The 24,829-nt window shown below is 33.6% G+C and overlaps 2 protein-coding genes across 3 annotated transcripts in view; one reads left to right on the forward strand and one right to left on the reverse strand.

The window, feature by feature from the left end:
* The window catches only part of LOC145239898 (alpha-tectorin-like), a 425,326-nt gene that overhangs the window by 21,916 nt on the left and 378,581 nt on the right, over positions 1-24,829 (forward strand). Inside the window, exons 3-4 of one of the 2 annotated variants that reach the window (XM_080103517.1) lie at positions 612-753; positions 8,607-8,718. The gene's annotated coding sequence lies outside the window, so the exon portion shown is untranslated. The remainder of the gene's footprint in view (positions 1-611; positions 754-8,606; positions 8,719-24,829) is intronic. The other variant, XM_080103518.1, reaches the window with a different exon arrangement.
* Positions 14,423-24,829, reverse strand: part of LOC145239896 (uncharacterized) — a 72,017-nt gene continuing 61,610 nt past the window's right edge. The window contains exons 12-14 of the mRNA XM_080103515.1: positions 20,425-20,655; positions 15,362-15,577; positions 14,423-14,739 (exon numbers count right to left, since the gene is read on the reverse strand). Of these exons, the coding sequence (XP_079959641.1) occupies positions 14,687-14,739; positions 15,362-15,577; positions 20,425-20,655 (500 nt within the window). The 3' untranslated portion in view covers positions 14,423-14,686. The remainder of the gene's footprint in view (positions 14,740-15,361; positions 15,578-20,424; positions 20,656-24,829) is intronic.

Genomic DNA, 24,829 nt, shown 5'->3' on the forward strand with positions numbered 1-24,829 from the left:
AACTCTAGGATAGCGATACAAAATAGTTTTAAAACTAACAAAAACAACAGAAAATAAACAAATAAATAAATTAAATAAACATGGATATACATAAACGATCACACATATATGCATGTATACATATATGCATATATGTATGTGCATATATATATATATATATATATATATATATATATATATATATATATATTTATATATAAACTAACAAAAAAAAACCCTAACCTAGATTTAAAACAGATCAAGAAACTAGATATCCAGGCTAAATAGAGCATACACAAAGGATCAGGCCAACCAGAGGTCAAATAGGCCTTTGTCCGATAAGTGCATGCTCATTGGCTGATAGGAAGGGTGCGGTGGATAATAGAAAGTTGATTGGCTAACTAAAATCTCAATAGAAGATGCATATATAAAAACGACAAACAACCACAAAATTCGCGCATAAGCCTGAAGAGTCCTAGAGTGGATGAAATGCGGAATATTCAGTGTAGCTTAATCGCCATATATATTTTATAACTTACTATATATATATATATATATATATATATATATATATATATTGATCCTTGGAAATTCTTGTTGAAGCTGTCACTTTGAATTATCTCCCTTTCTAGGCTCTTCACAAAAATATAAAACAGCTTGATCTCTCAACATCCAGTGTCACACAAGAAGGAATTTTACATCTCAGTCAATGTCCACGAGTTAAGAAACTAAACCTCAATTCGCACAATCAAGAAATGCGTTTTTCATCAGAAAGTAAGTAAAACAAACGAAAGGAATTTTTTTTTTTATGATAGACATCGTAGAAATGACTTCACTCTCCATGTACTTACCTTCCTGTGAGAGCAAAGTTATAGAGGATTAGGTTTTAATGTATGTTTGCAGGGGGCAGGGACAGGGGAGTCAAATGCAAAATTCAGTGCCCTAAAAATAGGAACTCTGGATTGGGATAAAAATAAATTAACATGATCTAGAAGTTAATCTCCTACTCTGATTAACAACAGAACAGATATTAAAATTTGATCTGGACTTTGATCACTCTCTTCTCTAACATATATTTTAAATAACACTGAAAGCAGAACAGTAACCCAAATAATCTCAACTATCAATCCTCATCCCAAAAATTCAGAAACGTGACAAGTGATATCACAAAAACTGTTCCAACCTGCTGGTGTCAAGTGTAGTAAAGTCTAAATTAATTTGAAACACCTGTCAAAATCCGACTCTCTATGGAAAGAGAAATTTTTGCAGGTGTCGAAAGAGTCGATCAATTCACCTACCTAGGCAAGATAATTGATTTCAGTGGATGAATTGACACAACTTATCTTCCCCATGTTAAGAGTCTTCAAACAGCTGTTGACAATTTTATGAAATGCAAACATCTCATCCTTACGTGTCCTACGAGTGGTCCTAGACGTTGTATCAAAGTTTACAGTTACCTAAAGTTGCTGAGTTCAATCCTGAATGAAGGCAGTGAAAAAAGTAATATTCAAAACAGAGAATCAGCAACTATGTCCCAAAGCCTAGCTGGAATCCGAACACGATACCCCCGTAATAATAATAAAGGGTTGGGTTCAAGACTCCTAACAAATGGTTCCCCAGTTCAATACAAGGCACCTGACGAAGGCCGGTGGGCAAAACGGCCGAAACGTTGTGACAATAACAACCAAGATGAGGAAGTCAGTCCGACAATCTCAATCAATAAAATACATTGTAGCTCATTTGCTATAAAGTGAACTTTTGAGGAAAGAAGCTGTTTGAGTAGAAAATGTTCCAGCATCTAAGAATGTGTAGGATGTTATGTTGCTGTTAGTTGGGTGGGTATTTATGTTGAGGGGTTACAAGTGTAGGCAATAATTGAGGGGGGGGGTACAAGTGTAGGCAATAATTGAGGGGGTACAAGTGTAGGCAATAATTGAGGGGGGGGTACAAGTGTAGGCAATAATTGAGGGGGGGTACAAGTGTAGGCAATAATTGAGGGGGTACAAGTGTAGGCAATAATTGAGGGGGTACAAGTGTAGGCAATAATGGAGAGGGTGCAAGTGTAGGCAATAATTGAGGGAGTACAAGTGTAGGCAATAATTGAGGGGGTACAAGTGTAGGCAATAATTGAGGGGGTACAAGTGTAGGCAATAATTGAGGGAGTACAAGTGTAGGCAATAATTGAGGGGATACAAGTGTAGGCAATAATTGAGGGAGTACAAGTGTAGGCAATAATTGAGGGGGTACAAGTGTAGGCAATAATTGAGGGGGTACAAGTGTAGGCAATAATGGAGAGGGTGCAAGTGTAGGCAATAATTGAGGGAGTACAAGTGTAGGCAATAATTGAGGGGGTACAAGTGTAGGCAATAATTGAGGGGGTACAAGTGTAGGCAATAATTGAGGGGGGGGTACAAGTGTAGGCAATAATTGAGGGGGGGGTACAAGTGTAGGCAATAATTGATGGGCTACAAATGTAGGCAATAATTTACTAGTGCACATTCCATTCAAGTACTTGTAAAAAAAAAAAAAAAAACCACAGGGATACAACACTGCAGTGATATGACAAAGGCTGGAACTTGGTAAACATTTTTTGCACTCTGTCCAAGAGGAAGAGGCTGGTGGTTTACCAGTCCAGGAGTGGTAACAATATTCCATGTATAGGTTAATAGTAGCTTAATAGAGATATTAGATACTAGCAACTGTGAGAAGTTTCCTTACCTTCTTTGCGGCAGACTTGGCAGCATCTTCTTTGTACCTATTCCATTTAATGCTGCTTGAGAATGTCAAACCGAGGAGATTAAACATTGGATTCTGAGAAAGGGTGCTATCGGCTATGACAATTGGTTCAGTTTGGTTATTTTGTTTTAAGGCATATCAATGCTTTTCAGATTATTTAATGCCAAATACAGTAATTTTGGAAAAGTTTTTATGCTTCAAGTTCTTTATATCTTCAAATACTTATTCATGGTGTTTGGTTTAGTTGCTTTTTGTAGAGGGAAATTTTCGTTTTTATTTTTATTTTGCAGAACATGATTGAGTTTTGCAAAAGGAAAGGAAAAAATAGCTTCAATGTTTGGTGCATTTTAGGTTAGGAAGCCCCTATCTTCAAGGGAATCTCATCTGGTAGGCCCTATCTTCAAGGGAATCTCATCTGGTAGGCCCTATCTTCAAGGGAATCTCATCTGGTAGGCCCTATCTTCAAGGGAATCTCATCTGGTAGGCCCTATCTTCAAGGGAATCTCATCTGGTAGGCCCTATCTTCAAGGGAATCTCATCTGGTAGGCCCTATCTTCAAGGGAATCTCATCTGGTAGGCCCTATCTTCAAGGGAATCTCATCTGGTAGGCCCTATCTTCAAGGGAATCTCATCTGGTAGGCCCTATCTTCAAGGGAATCTCATCTGGTAGGCCCTATCTTCAAGGGAATCTCATCTGGTAGGCCCTATCTTCAAGGGAATCTCATCTGGTAGGCCCTATCTTCAAGGGAATCTCATCTGGTAGGCCCTATCTTCAAGGGAATCTCATCTGGTAGGCCCTATCTTCAAGGGAATCTCATCTGGTAGGCCCTATCTTCAAGGGAATCTCATCTGGTAGGCCCTATCTTCAAGGGAATCTCATCTGGTAGGCCCTATCTTCAAGGGAATCTCATCTGGTAGGCCCTATCTTCAAGGGAATCTCATCTGGTAGGCCCTATCTTCAAGGGAATCTCATCTGGTAGGCCCTATCTTCAAGGGAATCTCATCTGGTAGGCCCTATCTTCAAGGGAATCTCATCTGGTAGGCCCTATCTTCAAGGGAATCTCATCTGGTAGGCCCTATCTTCAAGGGAATCTCATCTGGTAGCACTGATGGAGCAAGGATATGGATGATGATGGTTGGAAAGACTTCTTATAGCGATTAAAGGAAAGTAACTTTATCATGGTGGCATTAAATGGAATCATCCATTTTTTGACTCCCATTATTACATATTTTCCAAGGATTCAGCAATTACTTGCCTTGCTTGTATACCATTCGATTTGTCTTCATGCTCGGAATAATGCACCCATCTCTGTTGTGATTGCATCAGGCATATTGTTTATGGAGATCAGAAATAATATAGGTTCAAGTACCAACTACAGGGGTGGATGAGGGCACACCAATATTGATGTGTTGTTTCCATGTATGACCATCAATGATGATCTGGATCTTTCTTTTAGTTTTAAGAAAGTTCTAATTATATTAAATATTCATTCTGTAAGGTTCATAAGGCTAAATAGACAAATTTATCTTTACTTGACCTTTGACAACTAAATATTTTCCTTTACTAGCCAAATAGGAACGTTACTATCCAAACCCACATGACTTTTGGAATATGACATCTTCATTCTGTGACGAGTATGTACATCAGAAAGATTTTTTCATATTTTTTTAATAAGTGTAATTCTAAATATACAACAAATTTTATGTTGATACTTGAAGGTATAAACATTCTAATTTCTTCAGAGGTTTTTTTAAACAGCTTTTGTTAAAAAAAGGAGTTGTTCTATTAAGCTTTTATTGTTTAAATAATTTAACTTTGTTCGTTTTATAAAAAAAAAAAAAGTTGAAAAGATATTTTCACTCAATAGTGAGCTTTGGAAGATTGTCAGTGAAAAAAAAAAAACACAATCGCCAAAAGATAAGCATTTCATTATTTCTGATCGCCATTTTGAAAAATCACTCGCCTGTTTCACTCGCAATGTAGAGCCTTAACATAAGATTTTCTATCCAACTTTATTTGCTTGTAATAGTTATGCACTAGCCAATGAGTTGTACCATTTGTTGCCAATATATACTGCAGTTTCACAGTCGATCCAAGCATCAGAAATGTATTCTTATCCCAAATATAAAACCTGAACCACTTTAACACCCCCAACAAATTGACACCCTGGAGTATGGTAGGACACTTCCTTGAAAAAGATACACTAAACCGTTTGCCACTGATTCCCACATTCACTGCCTCTCTGCTTAATTTCACCCAATAATATTAATTCAATAATATTTATTATTGGCTCACAGGTCACAAAAATCTCTCCTTTGAAAACAACCTGTGATGTTCTCTGGAAGCTAAGTCACAACAAGTCTCCCTAGATTTCCAGTACTCTCCACCTCTTTTGCTATGAATTTGCGTTATCGCAGCATCCACTTACCATTGATTTGTCACTGGCAGCGGCCATTAGTCTCCACTGAAATTTGAGTGGCAATAAATCTCCCCAAGATCCCAGTTTTCTTCGCACTTGTCCAGTGGAGGTCTGTTCAGTGCTCTCTCCTTGGTCTTTCCATCCTCCTTGACCCTTCTCAGCTAGTTAGTACCCCTCCTTTGGGGGAGGGGTGGTGATGGGGCAATTGGAGGAGGTAAAGAACTTAAAGTTATGCAGCTTTAATGTTCTTGGTTCCATATAGCGCTTCATGTTTTGCCTCTGAAGCAGTATGTCTCGCCCGCTCATGTGGCTCATGTGTGTTAGTTTCCACATTCAAGGGTTTTCTTTAATATTTCAGCTGTTTTCATTATTGTTATTTCTTGTATCTTTCCAGCCATTCCTCTGATTCCAATTTCTCCCATTCTTTTTTTAAAAGCTTTCCAGAATTGTTCCTAGTGTTCCTACTATTATAGGTATTATCCTGTTTTATTTTTTCATTTCTTTTCATATTCCTTTCTGCTCTCTGGCTATCTCTGTGTATTTGCTCCGTTTTTCCTTTTCTTTGATATTCACCCTGTGGTCAGCTGGGATTTGACAGGACTTTTTTTTATTATTTTTATTATTATTATCATCATCAATTGCTTTCAATTCTGTTTCTCTGAATTTATTCTTCGGAAATCTTGCTTGCAGTATCTAGAGTAGTTTCAGCAGTCAGACTTCGGAAAGTGCATATTAAACAAACAGAATGAACTTGAATTCCACACAGACAACGTATTGTGTTGCAGGTGCTTTATTAACTAAGTAAAAAGAAATCTGAAACAAAATTTAAAAAAAAATGAAAGGAATTACGTAAATGAAATAAATTCTATGCAAACAAAAGGAGAGGGGGAAAGAGAAGAAAAAGGAGAGAAGAAATAAATCCATGAGGAGTTTGCAAAATAAAAAAGAGGATAATAAACTACTATTCCCAAAAATTTAGGGCAGAAAATACACACTGTTTTCTAACATACATGATAAGAATAAGAGATAAGGAGAAGAATATATTAACGTACCTCATGGCTGTATGTGTGGGTGGGGGGATTTGCTTAAGTAGAAAGAGAGGTAGTCTTCTCAATTCAAAAAGGGAGATAACTAAATAACAAATGAGAATTACCTCCCTTGGACTTAGTATGAAACGTTTTGGATCTTCAAATTTTTCTTTGTTTGGTGACACATTTTTGCCAAAAAACCTAGGCAACAAATCTGCTTATTTGAACATGAATTTAATGGAATAAGCAATTTCCTTCTTTCCATAGACATGCACACTTGCTTAACTGCACCCAAAATTGCTCCTCAAACCTTTCATCGATCCGTCCGTGACACATGGACTAAAGATCAGGTTGAGACAGTGGAAAAATATTTCCGAGCTTTATTTCAATGTTTGTGCATTATAATTGGATAAAAAATGCATTTTAAGTAAAAGCACTATTATGTACTGATGTGTCCTGTGGAAATTAATAAAATTTACAAAAAGTATGATAAAAATCAGGTAGAAAAATAAATAGAAAAAAAAAATGATCAAATAATACTGTTTCATTTACCTTTGTAGAATGATTCATTTTTAAAGATGACCTTCTGCTTGTAATGTTATAATATTATTGTCGGTGGGAGGTGCAATGATGTAAAAAAAAAAATGAAAATGAATTACAAATTTTTTTTATCACTTAACCTCATATTGCAACTGCTATTTTCAACTTTACTTTTAAGGCAAACATTGTAAACATGACTATGAAATGATTTTTTACTAAGAAAGCTTCCAACTAGTACTATATTTCTACATGGGAAATGGCAGGTGATTACCACTAGAATTACTATACAGATCAGATTCTAAATGTCTTCTGATAGAACCCCAAATATCCCTAGAAATTAATTTTCTACCATTAGGAATTAACCCAGTTTAGTCTTCAAATAATTTACATTAGAGTTATTTTTAACTTAAGCATTTTCTCACAAAATATATTACATTGCTTATGAATGGAGACGTTAACTAATTACATAACTAGTAATGCCTTGCAGGAGATTATACCTGAAATGAATATGAGTCTATGTTTGTAGCACATGAATGATAGAAAGGAGTGAAAGAAACAAATTGACTTTATGTAAACATTTTATTTACAAGGAGACAATACATAGAATGATACAAATTACATCTATCAGTCTTAGTCTAATTTTATTTGAGTTTGTGTGTCACAACTATCATGGATAGAGGTAATATATCCCATCTTTATTCACCCAGATTCAAAGTCATCTAAAAATAAAATAAAATACTACATCAAGGTCAAAAACCAACAAGTGAGATGGATAGATTCTAACCCAGAAAACAACAAATCTTCCTTCTTTATATATTATTTTTATTGGAATTCTTTGAGATGAGTAATTTGTGTATTTATATACTAGCCTTGGTGCCCGGATATTTGCAGGTGTGTGTTGAGCAAAAACAAAAAAAAAGTGGTAGTAGGCAGGCAAGCTTGAACCTGTACTACGAAGGAGGAAAAGAACATGAAAAAAAAAAAAGTGACTTCTTTGTTGTTGTGTCCATCGCCAAACCAGAAGTGGTGAAGGTTTAAATTAAGGCTAGTCAATCGAAAAGAGGGGACGACTTTCGAAAATATCAGCAAAAAAAGCGACCCCTCCCTGTAGAAAAGTTCCCAGTTGAAGGTGAAGGAATTAATGTTTTTAGACAATTTTTTTATTGCCGTCCGAAGAATCGAATTTCAAAACGATACTGATCTCATGAAAATCCGTCACCTCTGTCAAGTTTTAGGCAGACATACATACATACATACATACATACATACATACATTTAAACCGACAGTGAGGTTTATATTTTGGATGAATTGGCTGAAATGTGTTGAAACAACAACAACTATGAAGTTGAGGATAACAGTCTTCCCTCTTTTTCAGAAATATTGCTCATAGAAGTCCTGAATATGACCTTAAACTATATCCAATGGTGAGGCCCCAGCTTGCGGGCTTTGGGGGTGTGTGGAGCCACCCCTTAATTGCCATTGCTCCCTGGTCCACTCCGACCCGGACTGCTAGTACCAACTATGGGTTAAATAAAAACTCACTTGAAAAAAAAACAAATATATCCTATTAAAATATTTTTTTTCAAAATCACTGGATTTGGCATTGAATAACATATAAAAAGGGTTGATATGCTGTAAAACAAAAACCAACTAACATTGCTCATAGAATGTGAGGACTAAAGAACAAAATAAGGGGCGCAAGACTGCGGAAAGAAAACCCAAGATCCATTATCTACTTTCCTGTGTTCTAGATGACGATCTTGTTAAAGTCTTATAAATGTAATTGTATTTCGATTGAATCGTTACTAATTTTAACTGTTTCTATTTAATTTTTTAGTTGAACATCCCTGTCTTTGTTGTTTGTATTGTAATGCTTTCACAAGTTCCAAATTCTGACTGCAGGAAATGCTTCTGAAGAACATCAAAGAAATCTCTGAAAATTCTGTGAAACTCATCATGAATTCCTGTCCACGACTCTCCATTATAAACTTTAGTGGCTGTCCTAAAATATCAGGTAACGTCTGTTTGACTTACTGGCATCTGTTAGACAGCTTTAAAAAATTCGCTTCCAAACTGTCAAATCTTTATTTATCCTTCTATGTTTCAAATTCATCTTTATCACTTCTTTCGTTGTTTTCCTTAGCTTTCCTTTACCAAATGACCCTGCAACCTCCACCTGTTCAACATTTATTAACCCAAGCACTCTCATTCATTGATTCAATGTGATTGTGACCAAACCAACAAAGTCTTCTTTTTCTGCGCACACCTCTCTATGCTGCAGAGATTTTATCTTCCTCTGAGGTCATTTCATCCTAGCTACTTGTAACCTCTTTAAATTTTTTTTTATTCATGTTAAGAACTGAAATATGTATGCAAATTTGTTGTTGAAATGTTTGTATAAGTAAATATTTATACAATATATATGTATTTATACAAAATGTTATACTTTTTTACTTACTATACTCACAAATGTAACCTATTCTGTTATTTTTATGAAAGATCATTATTTCCCTCACCATCTATTAGAAATCTCTCTCTCTCTCTCTCTCTCTCTCTATATATATATATATATATATATATATATATATATATATATATATATATATATTTAGTGTGTGCATATATGTACACACACACATGCTTTTTTCTGAAACCCAATATGGCAGTTTGAGGTATTACCCATATTGTTTTGGAATTCTAAACGGAAAACTATTTTATATACTTACATATTAGGGTAAAATATTTATGTACACCAAAAATTATGGAAAAATATTGAGTATGATTTCAGTAAAAAAAAAATAATCATTTTTTTCTTATATGTCCAAATCTACATTGGCGTGTCAGCATTTTGTGTCTTTAATTCAGCTTATGTTTTATATGCCCCGAACGGCTATCCCGTAGCGTCACGTAACTGGTTTTGTCCTTCTCGTCATAGGTGATGTGAACAAAGTTAGAACCATCGGTAGTGAGGGCGGCTACATTCAGAAGAAGCATAGCGTTCTCGTCTTCGATAGTTGTTATATGCTGCTGTGTCCCGAGCTCGAACACACATAGATGGTGGGAAAAATAGGAGACCAGTAAAATATTTTGATATTTGCTCAACAAGAAACTGTTGACGGGATTCTCTTTTTCTCTCTTCAGTTTGTGGTACTGCCATATCGCATTTTCATGCTCCAGTTCATGTCTCTGTTTGCGGGCACTTTCAGTCTCCTACCGCTGTTTCCAAGGTGTCATATTAATCGGACTAGGTCTTGCTTGAAGATATTTCAAAGCGTTTTGCGACCTGACCTCGTGAGGCGAGTTCAAATCTTTAAAGCAAGGTTTAATGCGTTGGATAACTTGTCCCTTCATTAAACTCCAAATAATGAAATGACTTCGACTGGTCGACAATCCCATGAGGCAGTTGCCTGGGGGTATTGCATAATCGTGTTGAGGAAAGATGTTGATATAACAGTCAGATAGCTTATTATCATAACGACTCGTCTCCATGTTGTAAATTAGAATGGATTGAAAAACTTGATTTTCATTATCGGTTAAACTCGGAAAACTTGGTTCAGATAGGATCACTAGTTTTTTCTCATTTAATAAAACTACGTCAGAAGGATCTAAAAGGTCTTCCGCTGTTGTGTGAATGTTACGCAAAATGTCATCAAACATCCACAGACCAACAGGTCCATTATTTGTTGTAAATGTTACAAAACAATTAAGTTTATTGTCGATCAGTTTAATTTGGGAAATATTTGACACAGATTTTATTTCTGGGGCAGGTTGATTAATTTTAAAACTTAAATCCCATTGTTGAATGCAATTGTCAACCGTTGACGCTATTAAGACTCTTTTGGTGTGATTGCAGGCCAAGATATTACTGATAACTGGATGTCTGACAAGGTGCTTATGGCCTTCTGTTTGGAGATTCCATATGATCACGTTAGAAACATTACTCTGCTGCGATGTACTCAAAGTCAATATGCTTGATCCCGCGCTCAGTACGACCAGGGAACACGAAATGACGTCATGTACACATCCCCTGATCTTGCGGAGGTAGAACCCGTTATTTGGATTGAAAAGTTCGAGCTGGTGAATTTCCTGAGATTTGAGATAAAGCTGACGACATGCTAAGACAAGATAATCAGGGGTGATAGCCACCCCAACAACAATGGATGACTTTTCCTGACATTTCAAATAGAGGACGATGTCACCACTGGAAGCGTTATGAAGGGCAGCCACGTTGGAATCCCTGAATGAATATAAAAAACAGTTTGACTTGTAGTTTTGAGCTAGGAGAACTGATCGACTCTGGTGCACGCGTTTTCCTATGAGACCGATCCGGTGCGCTTGGCAGCTGCCGTCTTGCAAGTCCCAAACAGTGAACTTATTTGACCCATCAAAAATAGCCACTAACAGTGCCGATCGTATAAAGTCTGTATTGGACACTGCTGCAATTACCAATGAATTGACACCAGATTCAAAATGGTAGAGACATTTCCGTTCAGCAAGGAGCCACACACGTATTGAACCTGGTTCAGCGGTTATGGCACAAGTATCATTCCTTGCCCAGATTAATGCAAAAACGCTGACCCCCACTTCACTAATACTTCGAATTACCCGGCCATTTCCCATGTTCCACACTTTGACTGTGTCATCCTTCGAAGCTGTCAGCAGAAACTCGCCGTCGGCTGTCAAATCTATTGCGTTAATTGGAGCGACATGACCACACAGATGGATAGGAAGTTCATCTTCAGGTTTTACTAGGCACGTGTCTGCTGGCAAAAGCGTTGGGAATGGAGACCGCCGGGCGCTGTCAATAAGCCGTGTGAGATTCGGATATTTCGGAGCTTCTCCGGATGAAGTCTTTATCGTGGAACTTGATAGAAAGGAAAACCTACCAATAAGCTGCGATGCTAGCTGATCCGGCGACCTCTTCAGCACCGGCTCTGATAACCGCAGAAACCTTATTAATAAAATGAGTTTGTTATTCTGGACCTCCACGGGTTTTGCTTCTTCCCGCAGACGCAAGACGCTTCCAAAGGATGTTGCGCAAAGTTCAGACTGCATCCACTCAAAGGAGAAGATGACGTTCTTCATCAACACATCAGCCTGCTGTGACCGCACAAGATGGTAGGGTAACTCTTTAAGTTTTCTGCAGTTAAAGTGCGTTTTAGATAATGACCTGCCGCAATTGTAGAATATTAGATGTTCACTAGATGATATTTCAGATTTGTTCTGACCAAAAACGGGTGGGCCACCGATGAAGATTTTTGCAAGATTCTTATGGTACAAAAATGTCTGAACTTCTTTGCTCAGGTAGCGTTCTTTGGCTGTGGCATAAAATATCTGATGGCCCCAGCAAATAACTCGACATGAACGAATGTATGGTTGAATTGCTGTTCCAGATTATTAAACTTATGAATTATCATTTGCTTAATACTAGGATCACATCCAGGCTTATTAGTAGTGTTAAGCGAGTTTTCAGATGAAAAACTTTCCATCACGAACAAAACAACATTTAAAGGAAACAAAGTTATTTGAAACTGTGAAGCGATTGCTGCTTTTACTTTTTTAAGAAATCGTATGGTTGTGACGTTTTTCAAGCATACTAGTTAGAGCCTCAACATCTGCGGAGTACTCGAATCGAAATATTTCCTTAAAAGTGCTCGACTGGTCCAACATCTTTCACAAGAATCTCAAATAATCTTGTTTTTCTTGAGATCTCGTTGAAATGATCAAACGGACATGATGTAGTTCTTTAGGGATCCACTGTAAAGTGATTTCTGGTGACCCTGCAGAAGATAAGTAAATAAAAAAAACTAAAAGAATGCTTAATCTGACAAAAAGGTAGCATGGTTGGTTTATTTCAGAGTGACATTCACCTATGACAAAATGACATTTCTGTTTGTAAAGCAGTAGGAGAACTAAATACAAGGTGACCCCCCCCCACAAAAAAACGGGCCCCAACTCTAATTAGGCCCTGTGTCTTAGTGTTTTGTCTGAATGAAATGAAACTTTAGTCATAACTAGTTTATTATATTCAAAACATCACATCAAAACAGTAGGGTCTTTGGCCTTTTTTTTCTCTGTTGACTGTAAAATGCTCAGAAAAACAATTGAATGTCCTCTGTTTTTTTGTGGAGGGGGGTCACCCTGTATTAGAGAGTATAAGGATTGTGATTGGTCAAACAGATCACGTGTTACATTAGAGAAAATGACTTGGGAATAGATAAGTTAAAGGAGTTTGAGAGACACTGAACTATTTGAAAGATGGCCATATAATCTTGGCAGTCATAACTGTCTTACCCTATCCTTTATGAATGATAAATAACTGTATCATGTTCCTACGTCTACAAGATCGCTAGTTCAAAACTATTAGCATTTAGGAAAATATTAGCATTTAGGAAAAGGCTGCTAGTTTTTTTTTTTAATTCATAAGCATGAGGACTACATATGGCATAATCACATTGACACACCGGTTCCCGTCAGATCACCAAAGTTAAGAAACATTGAGCTTGGTCATTACTAAAATGGGTGACCAATTTGAGAATTTTAGGTGCTGTATGTAGGAGGACGTCAACAACTTCCTGCAAGAGTTGCAAAAACCTAACATCGTCATCTCCCTGACAGAGATATACATGCGATTGGGGACCGCTTGTGAATTAAATATTGCCATGAAACTTCCTTCTTCGAAGGAAGCCGGTTAAACCCGAACAGGGTTAGTGCCATTTTACACACACACACACACACACACACACACACACACAGTTAATTAGATGTATTGGAGAATAACACATTCTTGGTCGATTAGATTCTCATTTACCAGTACCTACATCCTCTCTGGGTTGGACTTTGAAATTTTCATTTGAATACACGTTGACATGTCTTCGTCTATAAGCTTCAGTCTTCAAAGCCTGTGTAAGTTTGTGTGTGTATATACACATATATATATATATATATATATATATATGTATATATTATTATTATTTTTTAAAACAGTAATCTACGTACACGCGTGTTTCGAGTTAACTCTCATCAGCGTAGCTCAACTGTTTCTAGGGATCGAACTTTAGACACATGTTTCCACAGTTCGAGTTCGATCCCTAGAAACAGTTGAGCTACACTGATGAGAGTTAATTAACTCGAAACACGCGTGTATGTAGATTACTGTTTTAAAAAATAATATACAATAAATTTAAAAAAATGTTAGATATACGTCCAAACAAATTATGGGCAACTCTCTAAAATAAATAAACAAACAAAAAAAATTAAAATCGAGCTTTGAGGCGAAGCTAGTGTTAACTAAATCTATCGTTTGAAAAAAAAAAAACAACAACAAATCTCTCTCTCTCTCTCTCTCTCTCTCTCTCGCTCTCTCTCTCTCTCTATCTCTCTCTCTCTCTCTCTCTCTATATATATATATATATATATATATATATATATATATATATATATATATATATATACTAGCATTTCGACCACATCTTAAGTGAACTGAAGAAACTTTATGTTTTGCTTTCACATTTCATTTTATGATCGTTTGCATAAACTTATGAATAAAGAGACTGAAATAAAAAGTGTACATTTTTTTACAAGTTAGTCACAACATATCAAAGACAGTAATTACTGGCCAAGATATGACGTTTTCACTTTCCCTTTCAAAAGTAATCAAATTCATTACAATGTAAAATATATTAAAATATAGAAATGAAAAACAAATACAATAGAAATGCAATCTTATGAAATTTATTGGATAGAATATTCAGAGTAAAGAATAAACTTATTCGATAAGAATTTGAAAGCAAAGATTAAATATGTTGGATAGGATATTGAGAATAAAGATTAAATTTATTGGATAATAGTGTAGGAGTAAGAATACATTTGTTGAAGAATTAAATCATTCAATCAGTCGTATTTGAAATGTTCTTCTGTGTATTGTTTTGGAATTTATTCAACATTTCCTGAAAACTGTTGTTCCGGTGATCACTGTACGCTCATCCACTCTTAGTAACCGTTTGCGCTTTGCTCTCGATAAGCGGTAAATCCCCTGTAAAAGAAATCATCATATTATAATCAAGATTATAACAGGAAAGAATAATGTTTATAACTTATCGAATAAACGTGTTTATTACTAGTAGAATTAGAATATAAATGAAAATGTCAAAAATTAATCTCATCAGGATCATATTAGAAAAGAATATAATTTTTTTTGTAAATTGTAAAGTTATTCCAAACTTTGGGGGATTTATGGTCCTTTAAATGGCATTTTATCTATAGCCTGTATATACTTTTTAACTGGAACCTGACATACCTGCCAGCTCATGCGATTTAGTGGTTTCAAATCTTGTATGATGTAATAAATTAGTAGACAAATAAAAAAATAAATCTATCAATGCTTCAAATGTATTTATATTAAAACTGATATAATTGCGTGGGGTTATGAAATGTACATATATTAAAGTAAAACAATGTGTTCAGAACACATTAGCAAATATATTTATATGATGTTCAAACTAACTTACCATAAAAAACAATTGATATAATCGTGATGGATTATGAAATTTGCATATAATAAAATAAAACATTGTGTTCAGAACACATTTGCAAATATATTTATAGAATCTTTTGTATAACTTAAAATATATTGATGGAGATACAAACTAACTTACCGTAAAAAACGAATTCACTATCACCAATGATTTCAAAATCCTTTCTTGTGCTTTTGCTAATACTGCATTCTTGATTAACAACAGAGTATTCCATGGATTTGCAATTATTCTTGTTGCACTTTGCTTTGCAGTCTTCCAATGTCTTCACAACTGCATACTCAGTCAAAGGACCGCATGGATAGATTGTGCCGCCACGAATAACAATCTTTTTGGATTCTTAAAAATATAATTGTGAAGTGATAAATGGAACGAATCACAATTTCTAAGTTATTGTAAAACAAATAGTTTTCCAGGTTTTAAGAAATGACACAACTTTTATGCTTTAATTCTAAGAACAATTCTTGTTTCACTTTTGAATATTTAGAACATGTATAATATTGAAGTTAACGATTTCAATATACTTTTCTTGTGTGCATTGTATTTAAATCAAATACTATTATAATTAGTTCTACATAACCAAGAAAAATCTGCTGTAGATCTAGTAGAACGGAAACCATATTGAGTGTTACTAAGGTTATTTTTGTTTAGATGGTTTATTACTTGTGTATTTAACACAGATTCCAGAAACTTACTCATGACACACAGGAGACTTATTGACTTATACTGAGAGGGGAATGAGCGATCACCTGAATTCTTAAATACAGGGCATACTGATAAGATTTTCCAGGGTGATGGGAAGCTATTCTCCTTAAGACAACGTTTAAACAGTTTTGTAAGTATGAGCGCTAGTTCTGGTTGAAGTTTTTTGAGTACTATAATTGGAATAACGTCAGGGCTTGTTGCTTTACTGGAATCAAGGTTTTTGATTAGCTTGGCAACATCACGTACAGATATATGTATATCACATAGTGTGTTTTCTGATACAGGAGGAAATATTAGGGGTTGACGGCTTTAATCGCAAAGGCTAGAATTAGCTGCAAAGTTCTTGGCAAAGAGTTTGCCTTTGTCTGATGCTGACGAGATTACCTCAGGTCCATTGATGATAGTTGGGATAGAGCACACGCTTCTGTTCAGGTTTCTGTTTGCTATTTACCAAAACTGATGGGAACCAAGCCGCTGCTCAGCTACTTTGGACTTTACCGACTGAGCATACAACTCTCTTGTGTTCTTTATTACTTTCTTACAATGGCCGCTGGCAGTCCTGCAAGCGGCTTTAGTTTCCATACATCTATTACGTTGGAAGCAGTGAAAAAAGTGATGTCTGTGCACAATGGCAGCAGTACATTCTGGAGAGAACCATGGCTGGCTGTTAGGTTTTTGCTGGAACTTTTTCGAAGGTATGAAACGGTCTATACCTACAATTAACCATTCCGTCAGGTCTGATACTATAGAGCACACATCCTTTTTAAACATGGAACGCAGACGTAGATCCGATATAAATGTACGGAAGCTATCCCAGTCAGCCTTAGTGTATTGATATACTATACGATGGAGAGGTACGTCTGGGGAGAATTTCATTTTTAATTGATACAACAGAGTGATCGGAGGATCCAAGAGGTGACAGAACAGAAACTGAACATAGTTCAGGGCAAGTTGTGAGAAAAAGGTCCAGTAGACTCGCATACTGGGGCCGTCATTATCTGGCACATGGGTGGGTTCGTGAACAATCTGAGTGAAGTCATAAGCAATGGAGAAATCATGACAGAACCTCCCCTCATCATCGGTCTTGTTTGAGTGGGTCAACCATTCCACATTGTGAACATGGAAGCCTCCACATACGTGAATGTTAGCTGAAGGATAAGTTGATAGAACTTGGTCAATTTTCTCGGATATGCTTTTAAAGGTAGTAACTCCGTTGTCGTGGGGGCGATAGAGAGTAAATATAAATGCAGTAGTGTGAGCTAATGCAACCCGGAAGCACATATAGGGTAAGTTAGGATCTTCTCTGGAGATGTCCCTACCACATGGAAAGCCATCTTTAATATAGGCATATATTCCATGCCCATGGCGATCTTGGGGATCAGATTTAGAAGTTAAGTTAGAGTATCCTTTAATTGCGAACTCTTCTAGGGAAATAGCTTGTCTAATTCCAGTTTCACTTAAAAATAAAAGGTCTGAGTTAGTCTCCTGTAATTGGGTTTCAACCTCTGGAAGGTTAGAATGTAGACCCCTGATGTTGGAGAAGGAGACATGGTAGTGGGGGTCTACGTTGGAAGTTGGAGAACCGGGTTTAATCATGTATTTTTCTTGAAACTTGTCATGATGGAATTTTGGAATTTATACTAAGTCGTCAGATTTGCTTAGAGCAGGACAGAGAGGGGAAACTAAGAGAGAAAAAGAAACAGATTTTTTTTTTTTTTTGTAGAACATGATAAGGTAAAGCTGTAACAATTACCCACTAATATGGCATCGAGAGGCCCCACCAGAATCTAATGCATGGTCCAGAATCCATTCACCAAGTGGCAATACAGCAGCTCCCGTACTTTGCACCTGCTGATAGGACAGCCTCCTTAGTGGTTAATCCAAGGTTCGGGTCCCTGACTATCAGGCGGATAACTTCAGCCCAGATATAACGTTTACCCCCAGCCCCTTACTAGTGACATGGCTACAAGGATAGACATAGAAACAGAAAAATTTCCATCATCTCTGCCAACTGTTCACGCAAAATACTGCCAACCTAGAAAACAAGTTTTTCTTCTCCCTTTGTCAGAAAAAACACTCATTAAAAAATGGGGACTGAGGGACAAATAAAGAGAAGCGAGAGTAACGGGAGCTGTCAATAACGCATCCACAATGCGTTTTCTACTCTCCATTAAAAAAATATATATTAAGTATTATACTTAATAAAAGTCCAACGGACAGGTTTAAGGGAAAGTATGGTGGTAGATTCCCCCTCTCACGAACTAAAAATGAATACAATTACCTAATCTATTTTTGCAATCAACTTGGTAGATAAATAAACATTTATGGAGAGAAAAACGCTAGCATTTAATAAAACAGAAATACATAAATTAAATACTGAAATAAAATGTAGTTATTAATATTTGAATCTAAAGATAAAAAGTAGGATTAATATAGAAGTCACTTATCTCGAAAAAAACACATCCGTCTCCAAAATGCAAACTGTAGAAAAGAATTTTAGTTTTAATAAGATCGGCGTTCAAAAGACTTTTTTTTTTTTTTTTTGTTAGAGTGCGGCCTCATTATCTAAAGGTTTTGGGTTCGAATTGTGGCGTGAGATGTCTTTTTTCCCGATTTTTAAAGGTTTAATATTGAAACAGCGTTATTTAAGCCATTTTTCACGTTCTATATATTTTTTTTTTTGGTTTTTATTTTTCAGCTTTTTTAAAGAAGTTTTAACGTTCGTTTTTCTTTTTTTGTTTTGGTTTTTCCGATTTTTACATTTAACATCGTTCGTTTGCCTTACGTTATTTTTTTCTGTTCTTTTTTTTTTCGATTTTTTAAAGTTTTAACATTTATTTTATATAAAATATTTAATAATTTACTATTTAATATTTAAAAATATTTACTTCGCTTATTCTTATGTTTTGATTAACACCTCCCCTGCCCGAGCACACACACCTCTAAACACCCTGGCAACGCCGAGTACCCCCCGCTAGTTACAATATAATCGCAATTAACCTTCTAATGATTAGTATATAGAACATTGCGTGAAATTGATTTCAATGCTCTTTTCTTCATTGTATATATTTATTTATGTCCATGCTTCTACTGATAATAAGTAATGTTATTACTAAACTGCGAGTCTTAAGTAATGTCGACCATGCAAAAAATTAATCAGGCATATGTACGCAGTGTCATTGTGTATAAAATTGAAACTTACTAAGTGAGGATTAAGTAGGATATGCGTTGAATGAAGACACATGTTATAGGAATATTGTGATGGAATGGTCCTGTGAGTATTAGAATTAAATTTGATTAACTCAGACATGTATTAATTCTAGATAGTTTAGGCAAATTGTAGTATTACACTGTTCCCAATAAAATGAAAGCAACTTCGTTTATAAAGATATAATTCAGCTTTATTATTGGTTTGGCAATGGCGACTGTGAGTCCCATCAAGGAACAAATAATGGGTTGGTGGGATGAAAGTGTTTACGCACAGTATCTGCCCATCACAACTAAAATTAAAATTTAGCTTAATTCGTTTGTTTGCTATGTAATCGTCTATTATCTTTGACATCTGACTTCTTTTTTTTTATCTGACTTATGACGTTCGCTGGCCATCAGATACATTTTCATTGTTTGTAAATGGTTTTTCAGAATTTTTAATAATTTTTTTTTTTGTTTTGAGTTTGTTGGCCTTCGTTTCATCAAACATCGTTTTTTTTTAATGGCCTCCCGAATTTGCATTTCTTATTTTATTTTATGACTTCCGACTGTCATCCTGCATTCGTAGGGTTTTCAGTACACACGGCCATATTTATTTAACATTATTTAATGGAAAGGCAGTATATGAGAATGGTGTGATGCGTGCATCATATGAGTCTTAGGATTAAATCTGACGAATTAAGATGTATCTTAATTCTGGACAGAAACAGCAAATCCATTGCCCAAATCGCCGGGAAAATTGTTTGACAATTCTATCGCTTCAGATGTCATCCTCTACATGTATAAGAGCCAAATCCGCCCTAAGACAGAGTAAACATTTAGGGAGTGGTCCCATCACTATTTTCTGCCTGGTTAGGGTGCAAAACCAACTCTGAAACGTTGCGAGCCTATCTCTGTTCTACCGTTAATTCCACATAAAGTGCTCGACTGAGCTTCATTATATGATTTTCTCCGCAAGGAATTCGCAGCAAACACCCAACTGCTTAACACTATTAGTAATTATACTTACTCTCCATTTGGGGGGAGTGGTTAAGGATGACGAGGATGACAAGACATGTTAGTTTAAAAGTCAAGTTCTAAAAGGCACAATACATGCATTGTAAAAGGAACGTAAAACCGAATATAGTGATCATATTTTTACATAATACAGTGATTATAAATTAATGAGTTAACCATTTGATTTAACATAAACATATTTTGTTTTCCCTTCAATATTGATGCCACGTAAGATTAATGTTAAATAATTAATGTTTAAATATAATGTTACTTACCAATGAGTTGGTAGTAGTCTTGGAAAGGGCAATTGACACTAACCAATGTTTCATTTACTGCATTAACAGAGAATAATTTACACTCATCTTTCATTTCATCGAAGGTAAACGATTTGCATTTTGTGTTATTGCGACAAATCACGGCACATACTCCCGGGCGATTGGTACTTGTGGTTTTTAATGGCGTACCTTCAATATAAGCCATTGTGACCCGAACAAATTTGGCCAGTGCTAAGAAAAAAAAAGAAAATAACAATATTCTTTAAGATTATAACCATTATTAAAACTGTTAATAAATATTTATGTTTATACATGCACGACTTTCAATTATCCTTCACATTCCTAGTCGAGAAAATATACTTACCCTCAAATACATATATATATATATATATATATATATAAATGTAACTCTTGGTTCGTTCGCAATTAATAGTCTAAAGAACCACTGGACGGGTGGCTTTCACGTCGTTTTGGTATAATATGTTTACTATACCCATGTGTGTTTTTATATATTTCTTTTTAATTATAACATTATACTTAAATTTTCTATAATAAATAGGTGGTTTTCTTTGTACCGATAGGCCATTTTTTTATTTGGGACAATTATTTATTATCGCTTCCCGTCACGTGACCAGTGTTTCCAATTTAGTTGTTTTCCTGCTAGATCTGGAGATTTCGTTTGCAATCTAGCGGGGAATTCTAGAAAATCTGGAGATATTTGGCACCCACACACCCGCATTTTAGATTAAAAAAATAAAGAAAAGCGCTTGAAAATACTTTAAAACATAAAATAAACTCATTCACGTAAGTAAAAAAAAGTAGCATTTATTGCCTTTGGTAACAATTATTTATTGATTATTTGTTTTGTTTTTCACCTTTTTTTCGGCTAACCGTTCTTAAATCTCGCTATAAAATTGATTTTTCCAAATGCATTTTATGTGGGGAGGGGGCATTCCAATCTCTGAGTTTGTTTAAAATACGATCTAAGCAACCCCGCTTAATTTAGAAGTATTTAGTCGAAAATTGTAAAAAGCAAGAAACAACAGCAAAAAACAAACAAAACAAAACAAACTTATACCAATACAGTAGAATTTAATTATCTACCAACCTAAATACTTTTAACATGCTAAAACAAAGTTTTTTGTTTTTTATTTTTTTACTTTTCTAATTTCAAAATATGTTGCACTATTATTGTGATGTTTAATTTGCAGTATATTTCAATTTAACTTTTATTATAAACAGTTTGAGTTTATGATTTGTTTCTTGCAAAAAAAAATACCCTCTCTGAAAAAACAGGTAAAACTAGCTGATAAAATATTTAAGCCTTCTGGGGAGCTAACCACTTCAATATAATTCCAAAAACATATAGGGAGAAAACACGGAACATTTTATATATTGAATATACTATATTTATAATTTTTCTATGGTAGCGAATTAAAATTTCAGACGATAAAAGTTAAAAATCTAGCGATTTTCTGGAGATTTCTTTCTCCTGATCTCACGGGGTTTTTTAAATCTCAGTTGCCAACACCATGTGATATCACTAAAAGGATATTTTGTTTAATGTGTTTACAATATCAGTAAATTTTCAATGGGTTTAATCACATGATTATTGATAATGTAACCATGTGATTGAAATTTAATTTAAATTAACCACACGTGGTCGCTTTCCTATCAAATATTCATCGAAAAATGGAAGGTACAGACAAAATGAATGGCGACGTTCAAAGTGTATAAACATTTTGACCCCTCCCTTTACTTAAAAATTCACCAAAAATCAGGAAATTAACCAATTTTAATGAAAATTGCAGTATTTATCAAATAATGATTGCAGAATATAATGAACTAAGTATTTTTACTTAACTCTTAGTGAAAATGTTTTATTTTGTTTAAACAAAAAATACCTTTACTAAAGTTATGGTTTTCAGTAGTAAATAAAAAACGCAAGAATTTATTTTTGCTTTTTTTATATAAATAAAGCATCGTAATTTGTAACAATAAAAAATAATTTTTACAGCAACATTACGAAAAAAGCCCCTAAAGTCCGTATTAATGAATTCGATATAACTCGAAGAAAAATGAATTTCTCGCATACTATTCAGGAAATTAAAGATTCAATTAGATTCCTATTTCAGTCACCTCAATTATTTAGGGTGAAATGAGTTTATGAATTTATAGCCAAACCCAAATATATAATTTTTTTTTTGCTTAAAAAAAAATAGCATTAATACAGTAAGCTAGGAAAAATTTGCATAGAATGCTCTGCTTTACGGTTGTTGTAAAAAATGGAACGGAAATTTGAATTCCGCTCCCTTTTAAATTCAGTACATGTTTACATTACGTCCAACTCATCGTTCACATTCGACATGTCAACTTTTATAGCTTTTCGCGTATGCTGACAAGGTTAGGGGTGTCTATTCTGAAAGCAGTTCTTAACATGGGTAGATTGGAGTGTTTATTCGTTGTAAATGTCGACATTTCCAATGTGAATGGTAAGCTGTACTTATGTAAAAAATAACAAAAAGATATACCAAACTGACTTTTTCGTTTAAAAATGGAATTATTTCCCTTTCATTATTAATTTTTTTTTTGTTTTTTTTTTTTTAAATATTTTGTGTTTTATATACATAAATTACAATTATTGAATGTTACTGTTTTGATTATATTCGATTGGGGGGCACAATTAAAAAATTAAGAAAGATTGAAACGGAGCGAAATTAAAGTTCTGTTCCATTTTTACAACAACCGTAAAACAGCGCATACTCAGCAAGTTTTATCGTAATTTATAAGCATAATGTTGAAACACTAAATTAATATTTTATTCATTTTTTTTTTTGCATGAATAATGATGGAAGTATTTTTCTGTTTATTTTCTGAACATCTGTTAAAAAAATAATTTGTACATTCTCTTGAAAAAAAGAATCAAACTTTTCTCTACTGTCCCCTAACTATTTACAGTATTCATGTAAAGCATTCATTTGTTCTTATTATAATAAAAAATCCGTTTTCAAAGAGAAACGTTTACTGCCACATTTCTTTAAAAAAAAGTGCAAGTTTTCCTGAAAAAAACTTTCACCTAACAATGTAGGGTAAAAAATTAATCTTTTTTTTGGGGGAAAAAATAACAACATTTATTGATTAAATAAATTACAAAAAATAATAAAAGTAAATAAACGAACAAAATACAATTTTTCTTGAGGAATGTGTTCGATTTTTCCCAACTGAGCCACAGCAAGGCGTGGCCATGTAGAGCGAGTATATATATATATTAGTCTTGGAAGGTTTTTAACCTTTAAAATTATATAAAATATTGACGCATTGTTTCAAGTCCTCTGTTTTTATTGAGTTCGTAGTAACATTGAATCTTATGATATTCAATTCAGGAACATGTAATGTTCTTTGTTTTATTGTCTTGTGTTGTCAGATCATCTTCCTTTCGGTGACAATTGTATCGCCGAGTTAAATAACCAGGACAATTCCTTCATTTTTTTATGCCTGACCTGCTATCTCATATATATATATATATATATATATATATATAATATATATATATATATATATATATATAATATATATATAATATATATGTATTATATATATGTATATATATTATATATATATTATTTATATATATATTATATATATTATATAAAAATATTATATATATTATATATAAATATTATATAAATATTATTTATATATATTATATACAAATATTATATATATTATATATAAATATTATATATATTATATATATTATATATTATATATATATTATATATTATATATATATTATATTTATATATTATATATATATTATATATATTATGTATATATATATCATATATTATACATATTATATTTATATATTATATATATATTATATATATTATGTATATATATATTATATATATTATATATATATTATATATATATTATATATATATTATATATATCTTATATATATTATATATATAATATATAAATATCATATATATATTATTTATATATTATATATATATTATATATATATCATATATATATTATATATATAATATATATATTTTATATATATATATTATATATATTATATATATTATATATTATCTATATATTATATATATATTATATATATATTATATATATACAATATATATAATATATATATATATATACAATATATAATATTAAATATATAATATATATAATATGATATATAATATATATAATATAAAATATATAATATATATATTATAATATATAATATATATAATATAATATGAAATATATAATATAAAATATATAATATATATAATAAAATATATAATATATATAATATAATATAAAATGTATAATATAATATAAAATATATAATATATATATAATATAAAATATATAATATATA

This window comes from Euprymna scolopes, chromosome 19 (genome assembly GCF_053919585.1).
Source record: "Euprymna scolopes isolate OS-2025 chromosome 19, ASM5391958v1, whole genome shotgun sequence".
Classification (NCBI taxonomy): domain Eukaryota; kingdom Metazoa; phylum Mollusca; class Cephalopoda; order Sepiida; family Sepiolidae; genus Euprymna; species Euprymna scolopes.